Source organism: Sinohyriopsis cumingii, unplaced genomic scaffold, assembly GCF_028554795.1.
Source record: "Sinohyriopsis cumingii isolate HCF-2022 unplaced genomic scaffold, ASM2855479v2 utg000160l, whole genome shotgun sequence".
Classification (NCBI taxonomy): Eukaryota; Metazoa; Mollusca; class Bivalvia; order Unionida; family Unionidae; genus Sinohyriopsis; species Sinohyriopsis cumingii.
In genome coordinates, this window is record NW_028315873.1 from 12,541,879 (window position 1) to 12,557,039 (window position 15,161).

At 35.7% G+C, this 15,161-nt stretch overlaps 1 protein-coding gene and 1 pseudogene across 1 annotated transcript; both read left to right on the forward strand.

The window, feature by feature from the left end:
• Positions 1-1,225: 1,225 nt before the first annotated feature.
• On the forward strand, positions 1,226-4,185 carry LOC149774802 (uncharacterized; annotated as a pseudogene).
• A 591-nt stretch (positions 4,186-4,776) lies between these two features.
• LOC149774803 (uncharacterized) lies at positions 4,777-6,316 on the forward strand. The gene is made up of 2 exons (XM_089945009.1): positions 4,777-5,209; positions 5,354-6,316. The coding sequence occupies exons 1-2, from the start codon at positions 4,777-4,779 to the stop codon at positions 6,286-6,288; spliced, it is 1,368 nt and encodes a 455-aa protein (XP_089801135.1). The 3' UTR covers positions 6,289-6,316.
• Positions 6,317-15,161: the final 8,845 nt, after the last annotated feature.

The following is a 15,161-nucleotide window of genomic DNA, read 5'->3' on the forward strand; positions in this document are numbered from 1 at the left end:
ATGTACATATCAGCCTTCACTCGACCAGGTCGAAATATTCTCAAAGCGAGTTATGTTTGCAGTACCAGGAAAGGAAAACGAATCACAAGAAAACAAATAATAATACATCAAATATTCGAACGATATATCTTCTAACAGGGCGAAGGTGACCATGGCAACTTCAAGAGCTGATTTTCAAACCGAGGAGAAACAAAGTTGCCCCATCTGTCTGGGTGATTTCAAGATTCCAAGACAGTTACCTTCCATGCACTCTTTCTGTGAAAAATGCTTACAGGGCTACTTATCGTCTCAAGAGGAAAACTTAAAGAAACTGGAACAAATCAAGTGTCCGATTTGTAGGCAAGATGTTCGTATTTCTCAACAAGGTAAACCCGTATCTTGCTTGGCATCCCAATTTCCTATTAATGTGATTTTACAGTCGATTATAGGTGATAGTGAAGTGAAAGTAGTCCAGTCCTGCGATGCTTGTCATAATGCTGGAATTTCAAGCCAGGCACACGACATCTGTGTTGTTTGTGAGGAAACAATGAGTAAAACTTGTTCACCAGTTCATCGAAATCAGAAGTTTTCTAGAAATCATGTAATAATTTCCGTAGACGAAATTTTGAGCAATCCACAACATGTAATGAAGATTGCAAAAGGGTTCAGCTGCACAGAACACGATGGGGAGGCTATTGATTTTTATTGCCAGGAACACAAGGCTGCTTGTTGTAGCAAATGTTTTATTGTGAGTCACAGAAACTGTGCCAGATGTTTCTGACTTAAATAAAGAATTGCCGAATCTACTGCAGGAAATGAATGCAGACAGTATAAATGAACAAATGAAGCAAATAGAGACTCATCTGATAACGTTTACCGAAGTCTAACATCAATTAACTTGAGTTGCAGTTGAATGACTTCACCAGTCAAATCAGACACCTAAGAAAATAAACGATGTCCTAGATAAACTAGAGAGCGAAATTAAGATGGAAGGACATAGAATTTGCAAAGAAGAGATACTAAGAAAACAGGAAGAAAACCACCAATGTCAATGTCTAATCAGCTCAGTTAGAAATTCATATACACTCTTGGAAACAGTTAAGAAATATGGAACAGACACGCAGATGTCTCTTATGACAGAGAAGATGACATCACAACTAACTTCATACCTGGAACAGATCCAACAAAAGTATGCAAAGACAGAGACTACTACAGTCCTATTGAAAGTGGATCCCTAGGTCCAATCCATACTGTCAGCAGGCCCAGATAGCTTGGCAAAGATAATAAGCAGAAGGGAACTCCAGTGAATGCCTGTTCCAGGTATCAGGAATTCGCCCAGAAACTGTCTGGTTCAGATGGATAGAATTATTGAAATTAAAGATAATGATGATTCAATACCTAATTATGCAGGTATCGTGTATTTGCACTCGGGTCATGTGATGCTAACAGATTATACCAACAATAAAATATGTCTGCTGAACTCCTCCAACAACTCTATGACCACCTACAAAGTGTCATGTGGCCCTTGCGAGATCTGTATTGTCAATGATGCTGATGTGGTGGCTGTGACTTTATCGGCACTGAACACAGTCCAATGTTGTTCTCTCACAGATGGGAAGATAACACCCACAGGGAAGATAACAACGAGATATAGATATGATGGAGTTGCTGCTGCAGGAATGGGGAAAATCGTTGTGTCTGGTGAATATGCTGAAGGAGGCAAATAATACTGGAGCCTTATCAGCAGTGGAGGGAAGGAGGAGTTTCATCATCAGTTTGATTGTCGTTGTGACCCTTCATACACGTATGTCGCTCTGGACTCATCTTTTACTCGTGTCTACATCACCGTGGATATGGCAAAAAACCTGTATTGTTTTGACATAGGTGGCAGCCAGAAGTTTGTTTACAATCATGCAAGTCTTGATGGTCCCTTTGGTGTTGCTACAGACAGATATGATAATGTGTATGTTGTTGGATGCGGTTCTAGTAACATTCACCAGCTGACTCCTGATGGCCTCGTTCTTCAGATCATCTCTGATGGGGTTCCAGATAGTCCTATGGCTATTTGCATTAGAAGGGACAATGACGAGATTCTGGTCACAAATGATTCAGACCAGTCGAAACTTTACCAATATCGACTGAGGTAAAATGCACATCTTTTTTTCCATCTGACTTGAGGGAATTGATTTCTCGAGATGTGAAGTGTTAAAATCTTCATTTTAAATTGAATGTTAATGCTGTGCATATTTTCAGCTTTGTGCAAATGATAATTATACCTCGAGCTATTTGCTTTTATTTCTAATCACAAATCTTACAGACTATAGAAAACTCTACCAATATTGACTAAAAAAGAAGCTCAGCTTTTATGTTTCTGAGCTGATATGATTATTCTTAAATGGGTTGATATCTTAAGATATACATTGTTAGAGCATTGATATTTAATTAAATAACATTAATACTGTGTATATTTTCACAACTATATGTAATCAGGTGTTTTACAACTGTGTTACGAGTCTATGCTCTTAAATTAAGTAAGAAAAAGGGTGAAAGACAACAAGCCTTGTAAAAGTTAACAAATATATTCATTTCCCTAGAATAAAAAGTGGAAATGATAAAAAACAACTTACAGTATTGCGAATTAAATCCCAAAATAATCCAAGAATTACAGACACAAGTCCTAGTAACTTAAAGTCCTGAATAAAACTCAGTAATAGTCCAGAAAAAATCACCAAACCGAAGTTGATGACGTGTCTTTTGTAGCTGTTGAAGTGCTGATGTATCAATTTTTTGAATCACAGAAATATAATTCCAGGTTTGAAATTATTTTAAACTCCAGTGAATGCCTCTATTGAAGAATTTTATCAGAGCATTTTTGAATTTCCAGTGAAAGTAATCACTTGAATCCAGAGAAAGTAATCACTTGAATTCAATAATTTGAACAAATAAGGATTCCAGCCCAAAACTCCTGGTCACAAGATATAATACAACTCAAAAGTGCTAGAAGTTAAAGCACGAATGTACTAATGAGCCTTGTGTACTTACAACACAATAACCTGTAAATTTTACTTAGAAATTTCCAAACATCTGACTCAGATAAACATATTTACGCCTTGTTTACCTGAATAATAATCCTGATATTAAACTCATGCACATAGAAACTAATTTAGCTATGATTAGTTGTTGACATAAAATGAAATTAATTTTTTTAAAAAGTCAATCAGGTCAAACAGAAATGAATTCAGTTTCGGAGAAGGTCAAGTCCAGCACTCAATGTTACATTACAGTAACAAACAATGAAATAAAACAATTAAACCAATAAACAAACAATTAAATTAAATACACTTAACAACCGACTTTTCATGAACGAAATAAGTACGACAATTTCAAACAAAAATACTGAATATTGCACTGATTTGAGCACGTTGATATGTTTATTTATATTATTTCAAACTCTAATGTAAACAGTTTACAATCTTAATATATGTCTCCCAATATTCATAAAATTTTCATAATTTAAAGAAGGGATACTTCATTTATCAGGTGGAACATTTCAAATTCCTAATGGTCTGCATGCATTATGGCTGGGTCAACATGTCGATCACCTGATGGGGTCACCCTAATTAGTGGACAAAGCATTTTCCTAAACTTCAAGTGTCTACATATAAACTTTCCAATACTAGTGCCCAGCATAATCATCCAGATAGATATCAATGTTTACCTAATTCGATTTTTACATGCATGATTTTGATAGCCGGATGAGAGTTTACCAGACTAAGTGGGTCACCTATATAACATTTGCGATAACACAATATTTGTAACTTTAACTACCTCTGCATCAAAACATGCATATACATTTGCTCAGATTAAAATCATTAAACACGGGCTGCTAGGAGCGGCAGAGCATTGGAAAAATAGACTTCATCATGATCACATATTTTGATAAATAGAAACGTATCACTGATAATAGATAAAATGAAAAAGCACATGACGTTTTTACTAAATTAGTTTTGTACATATTTCAAGAAGCTTGTCAGTGTCCTGATTTGTCAACAATAGTGCACGATATATATTGTATTCAGTTTAGAAAGTTGTGAATGTCTTGACTGGCAACATTTTAAAAAAATCTATAATTCATCACTACTTTATTTCCTTTATGAAATGAAATCTTAATGCGAAAATTGACAATAAAGCAGAGCATTTCGCGTTTTCTGTTGTAGACTGATGAACTAGATTTTATACATTGAGACTAATTATCTATCCTCTCTACATTTACTCCTTTTCTCATGTACAAAACATATACACATTAACTTATTGTCTTTTTACATTAATGTGCAAAACAGGTATTTCCTGTTTATTCAGTACAAACAATTTTAACAACCCTCTCTCTACATATATTAACACACATATATACAGACCTACACACATACTTGTACACATCTGTTTTCAAGTATATCCCTGAATGTTCTCTTTTTTGATATTCACACCACTACCTTATACTTCTCTAGCTTTATACAATTTGTAGGCATTTCACAAGAAGGTAAGTCTGGCCCAAATTTGGCATCTCTATTTCCAATCAATGTGATTTTACAGTCAATTGTAAGTGATACGAAAGAGAAAGTAGACCACTCATGCGACAGTTGTCACTCCGCAGGCATATCGAGGCCAGCTCAAGGTGTCTGTGTACAGTGTGAGGAAACTATGTGTGAACATTGCTCAGAAGTTCATCAGAAGCAAAAGATTTCTCGAAATAATGTTATTATTTCCATGCAAGAATTCACTAGTAATCTACAGAATGTAATGAAGCTTGCGAAGGGGTTCAGCTGTCCAGAACATGACGGGGAATCTATTGATTTCTATTGCAAAGATCATCACACAGCATGTTGTGGAAAATGCTGTGTTGTTAGTCACAGAAGCTGTTCTCATGTTTCAGATCTGAAGAAAGAATTATCAAGGCTACAACGGGATAAAAACTCTGATAATATAAATGAGCACATGAAGATATTAGAGTCTCATATGAAAAAAATTCAGGAAATCAATGAGACCAGCATCAATCTCCTTGAGTCTCAGGTAAATGGCATGACCACTCAAATTAGAGAACTGAGGAAAAAGCTGAATGATGTGCTTGATGAGTTAGAGAGAAGAGTGCAGATAGAAGGAAATAGAGTTTACAAGGAGGAAATGATGAAAAAAGAAGAAAGAAATAGATTTCAGTCCTTGATCAATTCGATTTGAAATTGACATATACTTCTAGAAACAGTGAAAAAATATGGAACTGCAACGCAGGTGTTTCTTATGAGAGAAAAGATGATGACACAGCTTACTTCATACATGGATCAGATTCAAGAAAAGTACACAAAGACATAAACCACTACAGTCCTGTTGGAAGTAAATCCCCAAGTTCAGTCGATACTGTCATCAGCAGGCCTGGATAGTTTGGCAAAGATAATATGCAGTAACAAAAATCAATATCTGCCTGTTCCAGTTTTCAGGAAGCGATCCAAACACTGTCTAATTCAAAGACATAGATTTATTGATATTAAAGGTAATTATGATAAACCACCAGACTATGCTGGTGTCACGTATTTGTTCTCAGGTCATGTAATGCTAGCGGATTTTAAAAATGACAGCTTGTGTCTGCTGGATTCGTCATACAACCTAATCACCAGCTACAAACTTAAATATTACCCACATCAGATCTGTGTTGTGAATGATAATGATGATGTAGCTGTGACTTTACCAGGTAGGAAAACAGTCCATCTCCTGTCTGTCAAGAATGGAAAGATTACACCCACCAAGGAAATACGCACCAGTTTTGAATGTATGGGTAATGCTGCTGCTGGAAATGGGAAAATCGTTGTATCTGGTTACTGTGACGATAGGCATAAGAGTTATTGGATCCTCATCAGCACTGAAGGAAACGAGGAGTCCTGTCATGTGTTTGAATGCGATTCATATTACTCATGGACCTGTATTGCCCTAGATTCATCCGTTACCCATGTCTACATCACCGTGAATCAAGACAATTCCCTGTATTGTTTTGACATGAGTGGCAGCCAGATGTTTGTCTACCGTAATGACAATCATGGCAATCCCCTTGGAGTTGCTACAGACAAATATGATAATGTGTATGTAGTTGGAAATAGCTCTAATAACATCCACCAGCTGACACCAGATGGCATTGTTCTCCAGATCATATCTGATGGGGTTCCAGCTAAACCTCAAGCTGTTTGCTTTAGTAGGGATGGTGAGATGATTCTAGTCACAAATGACTCAGACAGCACAAAACTTTACCAATATCAACTAAAATAAGAAGCTTTGAGACTGACATAATTATTAATGTGGCAATCAATTCTCAAGACGAACATTCTTGAGTTATTTTCCTAAAAGTTTATAAATGGTTTGTAGATTTTCAACTCGGTGAAATAATCATTTGATAATTAGGTTTGCATTTTTAAATGACTATGCTCAATACCTACAGGCTGTAGTGATTTACACTGACAATCAATTTCTGTTTTTTGATTTACATGCGAATGATTTCTCAAAAAAGCCCCAAGCATCATTTAAGCATGTTTCTATGTTCATAATATTTAAAATGTTTAACTAGTGAAACGTTGCATGGTTGCCATTGCCATCCCAATCCTTTGTACCGCACAATTCGCCTATTATCCCCTCCCAGTCATCCACAAACACACACCAATTTTTACCCGCGGATCAAAGAGCAAAATCTTCACATATAAAATGCATCTACATGCACTGCCAGCATTGACAAGTTTTGATAAGAAAATATTTTATACCATGATAATTATAATTAAAGGTACACTTTGTCAATGAACTAATGCCTGTGAACTAGTGTCTGGCAGAAATTATAATATCCCACTGGCCAAAGTAATTGACTGTACTAATTTAGCATGTAAAATTTGAACTCAATACCCTCAATACCATTTGTCCAATTTTCATTCAAGTTTCACCTCTTTCTTAAAACAAAACTCTGGCATCCATCATGACTTCATTTAAAGTTTAAAAACTTCAGTTTTCAATTTTCAGTTTTGCGTTTTAAAGAAATAATTATGTTAATTAGTGGGCAGATCATTCTCCTCAAATCTGTTTGCTCTACAGCCATTTTGACTGTACATAGCATATGTTAATGAGCTTTCTCTAGAATCCAAATGGTCTACAAACAACTCAGCTTGGCACTGCCTGTTTCATTCAATGGGTTCACCCTAATTAGCAGATGGGGCATCACTCAGAGCCATCATCACTAAGTATACACCTCTACTAGACATCTGGTCATTCGCTTTCTACTTCTGGATATTGTTCATATCCCGAGTTCTTTGTGTCACATTATCCTGACACCAGGCCAATCACTCCTAACACTAACCTCTTAATACTGAGCCCTAGGCAAGTCAGCTGCAAGTACATTGATATAAGTCTTTGGTAAGACTCGGCTGGAGTTGGAACACGCGACCTCCTGCATTCAAGGCAGAAACTTTAACCATTTAGGTCACTGAAGCAGTTGGGAGCTGTGTTAATAATCCTTTGTAAAATTCTTACATGACAACCATACAAATAGATATGTAGAACGAATAGCATTTTTAGAGCCAAACCTGAAATGGTATTAATGTGTATATGTTAAATTTAGCAGAGTTCATACTGAATATTTTGAACTCATATTGTGGCCAGTCACAGTATAGACAGTCTTTTCTATTTTGGTCACACAATCATATATATATATATATATATATATATATATATATATATATATATATATATATATATATATATATGCATGTGTTTCATCTATTTAAGAATTTTATTTTTATATAAATGCCTAATTGTACATGACATGATCAAGTGATGTGTACCTATTCCAGCAGCCTACCGTTCTCATTATTAATATTTGTGTGTTGTTGTTGTTGTTGTTGTTTTAGGATTTAATACCATTTTCAGCACAAGATAGGCTATACATGGCAGCAATACAATGGTTTCTTTCTTGACATTATGGTATTGGTATAACAAATCTAACAGCTACAGCCGATAAAGAAATACTCTGCACAGCATTTGGTGTGGTCTGGTTGCTTTGAAGTGAAGGAAATACACTGACCAAAACACAGAGCAAATATTGATAGTTTAGTTAACACAGAGCTAATATTGATAGATTAATTAACACAGAGTTAATATTGATAGATTAATTAACACAGAGCTAATATTGATAGATTAATTAATCATTGCTATTGAAATCTAACTTGGTAGCACAGGAATAATTTCCTAGCTGGACTCAAATTATAACAATTAGATCAATTATTAAAGTGTCCTTATAAATTTTCGATTTTGCATTTCACAGCATTTATTAACATTACAATTTTGTTGGTATCTAAGTGGGTTGAGATATAAAGGGGACCTACAAATCAACCATTGCTTGTGCAATCTTGAAATTCTTGGCATGTTATGAAGGTCACTTTGGTATCACTAAATGACTTCATTTATTTGTTCCCCCTAATATATATCAAGTTGTAAATATGATGATCACGTCTAAATTATATATTCTAACAAATGCTAGGTACTGGATTCTAATGAAATAATGTTTATTGCATTCAATTTTGTACATAATCTTGGGGCCCAGAGTGGCCGAGTGGTCTAAAGCACTCTCCGTCATGGATCACTGCCATCTCACCTCTGTCTGCTTGTGTTCGAGACTCAGGTTCGGCCAATGTAGATATGTGAGAAAGCTTGCAGGTAGCTTCTCGTGGGTCGGTGGTTCTTTCCGGGGTTTTCCTCCACCATTAATACTGTCCGACATGTATAGCCTATTGTGTGCTGAAAATGGTGTTAAACCCGATAAGAACAACAACAATGTACATAATCTTAGAAACTTTTGAATGATATCAGTGACTCATTGGAATTCAGTGCAACTTTATTTCTTTTCATGTGCTTGTTCTTAAATGAAATCCTAAATAACTTCAATTTCAACAGATTTTATTTTCATGTACCTCGTAAGCTAACTGAAAATAAGCCCATAAGTTTTTGTATTCTCAGACTGGTTGAAGCTATGATTTACCCATTGAGACTGCTTATAAAGTCTCTATCCCTCTTTCTCTATTGTATGCACAAAGCAAATGAACACATTAATTTACCATCTTTGAACACCAATACACAACGGGCATTTACTGAAGGCATACAAAATATAACAATTCTCTATAAGATACTAAAATACTCATGCACACCTACTCTTTGGTGTACATGCCTAATGTACTCCTTTTCTCATATACACACAACTATATGCACAGTTCTTTAGCTTTATCAATTCACACATGCATCAAACTCATTTTTCCACAAGGAAGCACAACTTGATGGGTAACAAGCCTAAATAATTCTGTATTTTCATTAAAAACATAACTGCGTTATTTGCTTTAAACAGACTGAGAAATTAATACTGTTCTAGTCGCAGACAGGCGAGTGTTGCAAGATATAACTTATCTAGTCTTCATCTATAAAAAGCTGTAGGCAAAGCCTATGCATAATGCTGGTACATATAGTTATATAAAATAGTTGTCATGCTACTTAACGGGGTTACTTAGTAACATCATTTGTAATGCATAACTTATTTTATAAAAGTGAGATCTATGTTTATTTAATGTCTCAGTATTTTTTTTGGGGGGGGGGGGTGTTTTATGGCACAGCAACATCATCATGGTTATATTTTATCAAGTCAAGTAAAGTAGGTTGGCCAAGAATACGTAAGCATCTTGTTTAATCATAGGAATCAAACCTGAACCTTGAATTGTTTTGTTAAATGAATACCTCAGCCTCCTGTATCATATTTAAATATCTCTATGATATTCAAAATGGATTTTAAAAAGGTAATTTAAAAGGATAGCCATGGCATTAATGACCATGACATGAAAGACACTGCATAGGAAAAGGCTGACATTTGTTACTACTGATAGGAAGAGTTACTTCCCTTTGACATGGTGTACATGCATTGCACCTTCTGTCCAGGAAAATGGCAATCACACCAGTATTAGAAGGCATCACATCAATGTGCTGACCAATGAAATCTTTATATCTATTTGATTCATGTATAACGTTGTCAAGCTAAGAGACAATTACACTATAAGTGTTTATACATTCAAAAGAGTACTACATTATGTTGGTAATTACACTTAAAGTATATATACATTCCATTCTGCACAGCACTACATCATGCTACAAACTGTGTTTGGCAATTACACCTGAAGTGTGTATGCATTCTAAACATCACTACATCATGCTACACTAATTCTGTTGGAAATTACACTGGAAGTGTGAACACATTCTACACTACATCATGTTAACAAACTGTGTTGACAATGGATATAAAAAAATACTGCTATAAAAACGTGTATATAGTAGATGGAAATAAAACATTATGCAGTATTGCAGCTCATACTAAACTCTGTGGCTCTTGATACCAAATACAATTTTCCGCCACACATCATATATATATATATATATAACATATTATGCTTTCAACTTCAGAACATAGAAAGGGTTGTTCTTGGCACAGTGCTTCACGAGAGTAAACACAATTACATAAAGTCGCATGCCTTTATTTGATGTTACCTGCAAACACTGTATTGTTCTTACAGTTTATATTTGTGTACATATGACTTCAGTCCAGAAGGATAAAAAAGTGTCAATAAATACCATGTAACTTCGGAAATGTACTGAATAGAGTTCGCCTTTATTTATATCAGACTGTTATTTTGTCCATTTTTTTAAAAAAATGATAATAAGAGTAAAAAAGATGTATTGGCACTAAAACTGCACATATTTAACTCATTGCCCACCAAGCTTTAGCACTTGATAATGCTTATTGCCAATTTTTAACAGCATGCAATGTTATGTTTCTAGAACATAGAAAATTATAGAAACTTACTGCAAACCCTAGTATTCTGTGTGGTTTATGAGTGTCTATACTTTTGGGAACCAGAGAAAGTTTCTATGACATAGAAATACCAGAAAATATGGGAATCTCTTTTATTTGCCAACTGTATCAACTTATGCAACATGGAAAAGTCAGGAAGCACAAGCATCTGTTCCTTGCCCAAAATGAAAGCCATCTACAAAGTTTGGTAAACTGTAGATGGTGGAAATGTAATTTACAGAACCATTTTTTCAGTCATAGTGAACCTGAACTCCAAAATGAGTAAACTTTTTATCGTAAGTGATGAAAACAATCCACAAAGTTTGGTAGCTGATAAAGGTGGAGACCTCAACAAGTGTGCAGAATTTTTTCTTTTATTTTTCACAGTAGCAATGACCTTTACCTTTTGCCTGAAAATCAAACAAGTTTTGTAGCCTCAAGGAAAGGTCATATGTACTTGATAGCTGTAGTCAGTGGAGAACTCGAGTAATTATTAGAAAATAAGTATTCACTTTTCGTTTCAGATACCTTGACCTTTGAACTTTTGATGCAAACATGTGCAGGTCTCCTCCTTACCCTATATACAAGCTGTCCACAAAGCTTGGTAACTACAGTTAATACTTAACTAGCATTGTTTATGGAAAACATTCTTCCCTCATAACAGTCACCTTCAACTTTGACTTTTTGATGTGAAATTAGTAGTGTTCTTCCTAAACCCAAATGCATGTCATGCATAAAGTTTGATTATTGTTGATGGTGGAGAGGTGTAGTTATTTTTGCAGAAATGAAATTTGTAACGACTGATTTTTGGAAAATCCCATAAAAACAAAATAATATGTTCTACTTTGGATAAACTGCGTAAATATAATGTCTATGCCAGGTCTGAAATGTTGGATAATTGCACAAAGCAGGGTTAGATGGGAAAACAAATCTTGAACACACAAAGAAATGACTATTTATTCTGATTAATTATTAAAGTATTAATACTATTATTTATTATTCATTATTGTTATTATTATTGTTATTATTGGGAAAGATAGCACAATAAATCTTAAGTTAAAACCTTTACAAACAAGAAGCATATTTCTCTATTTTCCCTCTAGATGTATTCATCAGAAACTACAAGTGAGGGTTGTTTCTTTTATAACAGACCAACTATGATAAACTAAACACTGTTCTCAAATTTTACGATTAAAGCAATGAATTATAATTACGTGATGACTTAAGAATATCTTAATTTCAAACAACAACATGAATATTCATACAAAACAAGTATCATATGGGTGCTTTAAAAATTCATGTAACTATTACAAAAATAACAAACATTGTTGTTCTGGTATTTCATACTTTTGCTTATAAATCTGCATCTTTATGCTAAACCTATAAATATAGATCTATATGTTACAACTATTTTTATTTCATTTTAGGAGTGGGTTAGAAATCAACGATGAGTTTCGATAATAGATAATTCTACCATTGGGTCATAATTTCACCCGAGTGTGTGTGCCAGATTTGGATGTTTAACATAGTTTAACAATTTTTCAGTCATATCTCTACAATGTCTGTAGTGTTGCGGTTTATAGTTATGTCTAGCACTGGGGCATCATGCTGCAGACATGTAGCAGCATTTCCCACCCAGTCACATTATCCTGACACCATGCCAACCAGTCCTAATACTAACCTCTTAATGCTAAGCACCTAGCAAGGCAGCTGTTAGTACCATTTTTGTAAGTCTTTGGTATGACTCGGCCTGAGTTCGAACCTGCAATCTTACATATCATTGGCAGACACTCTAACCAGTAGGGCACCAGAGAGGTCTAGTCCAAAAATGTACTTTAGGAAGATGCCTATTTTCAGTCAGTATTTTAGTCTGTTCATCCCAGCTGTGTCTACCATGATGCGAGTGTCCGAGTGGTCTAAAGCGCTCACTGTTACGGATCAGTGCCATCTCACCTCTGTCTGCGTGGGTTCGAGTCGTGGGTTCGAGTCGCGGGTTCGTTCTATGTTGGTATGTGAGAAAGCTTGCCAGTAGCTTCTCGTGGGTCAGTGATTCTTTCCTGGGTTTTCCCGGGTTCTTCCTCCACCATTAATACTGGCCGCCATGTATAGCCTATCTTGTGCTAACAAATGGCGTTAAACCCTACAACAACAATCTACCATGATGCGCAATAATTCGTACCTATAAATGTTGATGTATATGCTATACCTATAAATATAAACCTAACAACAACCTTCGGCATTCAGTGACTGCTTTGTTACCCTCTACACTCATTCAGTCTTCACCTCTGCGCTACAAGAGCCCTCGCATCTGCCTCTCTTTATATCACTAACACCTTAAATCAGTTGTTGTTTCAAATTTCCCCCCTTATTTTCCTGTTTATTTAATGTCGAATCTAATAATAAATATTATTTTTTATTTCTGCTTCCAGACAGATTAAATGTGAAATTTTATCACTGACATCATGTTTTTGAGACAAAAACGTCTTTTTTTGCACAAATGTGCCCTTTCATTCCACAAATATACCCCTTTTGCTAAATTTGGCACTTTTTCCTTCCACTCTGTTAAACATTCCTCGCTGTAATGTGGAAAATACAGATATGTAATGCAACCTCATTTGGATTTCGCTTATTCATGCTGAGAAGAATCTTGTCAATAAAGACAAGTCAAAGATTTCTAAATGTTTACAATATTAATAATGTAATTACTGAAACATCAAATCAGATCACATGACATGAATAAAAACATGACAACCAAACCTGACTACATCAGGTTATTTTAGAGAAATCATGCTAACAAACTTCTCTGCATGGATGGATGGAAGTATGGATGAACAGAATGATGGATGGACAGGACACAGTTATGACACAATTAATATCCCCACTAATGGTAGAGAGAATGATGGATCGACAGGACACAATTATGACGTCCCCACTAATGGTAGAGAGAATGATGGATGGACAGGACACAATTAATGTCCCCACTAATGGTAGAGAGAATGATGGATGGACAGGACACAGTTATGATGTCCCCACTAATGGCAGAGAAAATGATGGATGGACAGGACACAATTATGATGTCCCCACTAATGGTAGAGAGAATGATGGATGGACAGGATACAGTAATGGTATCCCCACTAATGGTAGACAGAACGATGGATGGACAGGACACATGATGTCCCCACTAATGGTAGACAGAATGATGGATGAACAGGACACAATTATCATGTCCCCACTAATGGTAGAGAGAATGATGGATGGACAGGATACAGTTATGATATCCCCACTAATGGTAGAGAATGATGGATGGACAGGATACAATTAATGTCCCCACTAATGGTAGAGAGAATGATGGATGGACAGGATACAATTAATGTCCCCACTAATGGTAGAGAGAATGATGGATGGACAGGATACAATTAATGTCCCCACTAATGGTAGAGAGAATGATGGATAGACAGGACACAAGTATGATGTCCCCACTAATGGTAGACAGAATGATGGATGGACAGGACACAATTAATGTCCACGCTAAGGGTAGAGAGAATGATGGATGGACAGGACACAGTTATGATATCGCCACTAATGGTAGAGAGAATGATGGATAGACAGGATACAATTAATGTCCCCACTAATCGTAGAGAGAATGATGGATGGACAGGACACAATTATGATGTCCACACTAATGATAGAGAGAATGATTGATGGACAGGATACAGTAATGGTATCCCCACTAATGGTAGACAGAATGATGGATGGACAGGACACATGATGTCCCCACTAATTGTAGACAGAATGATGGATGAACAGGACACAATTATCATGTCCCCACTAATGGTAGAGAGAATGATGGATGGACAGGATACAGTTATGATATCCCCACTAATGGTAGAGAGAATGATGGATGGACAGGATAAATTAATGTCCCCACTAATGGTAGAGAGAATGATGGATGGACAGGATACAAGTATGATGTCCCTACTAATGGTAGACAGAATGATGGATGGACAGGACACAATTAATGTCCCCACTAATGGTAGACAAAATGATGGATAGACAGGACACAATTAATGTCCCCACTAATGGTAGAGAGAATGATGGACAGGACACAATTATGATGTCCCCACTAATGGTAGAGAGGGCATAATAAAATTAAAAATTTTAAAGGTCACGATCATTTTAAAAATTTCTCATAACAAGTAGTGCAAGAAAAACTGGGGGTGGGAGGGTAATAATGGTGCAAGAAAATGGTATCTCGTCATCTCAAAAAAGCTTACTGCAT

What these genes read in the sequence shown, in the direction of transcription:
- LOC149774803 (XM_089945009.1), top strand. Translation starts at nt 4,777, where the DNA reads ATGAAGCTTGCGAAGGGGTTCAGCTGTCCAGAACATGACGGGGAATCT. An exon ending in GTCCTTGATCAATTCGATTT is followed by an intron (nt 5,210 to 5,353) that starts GAAATTGACATA and finishes AAACCACTACAG; the next exon opens with TCCTGTTGGAAGTAAATCCC.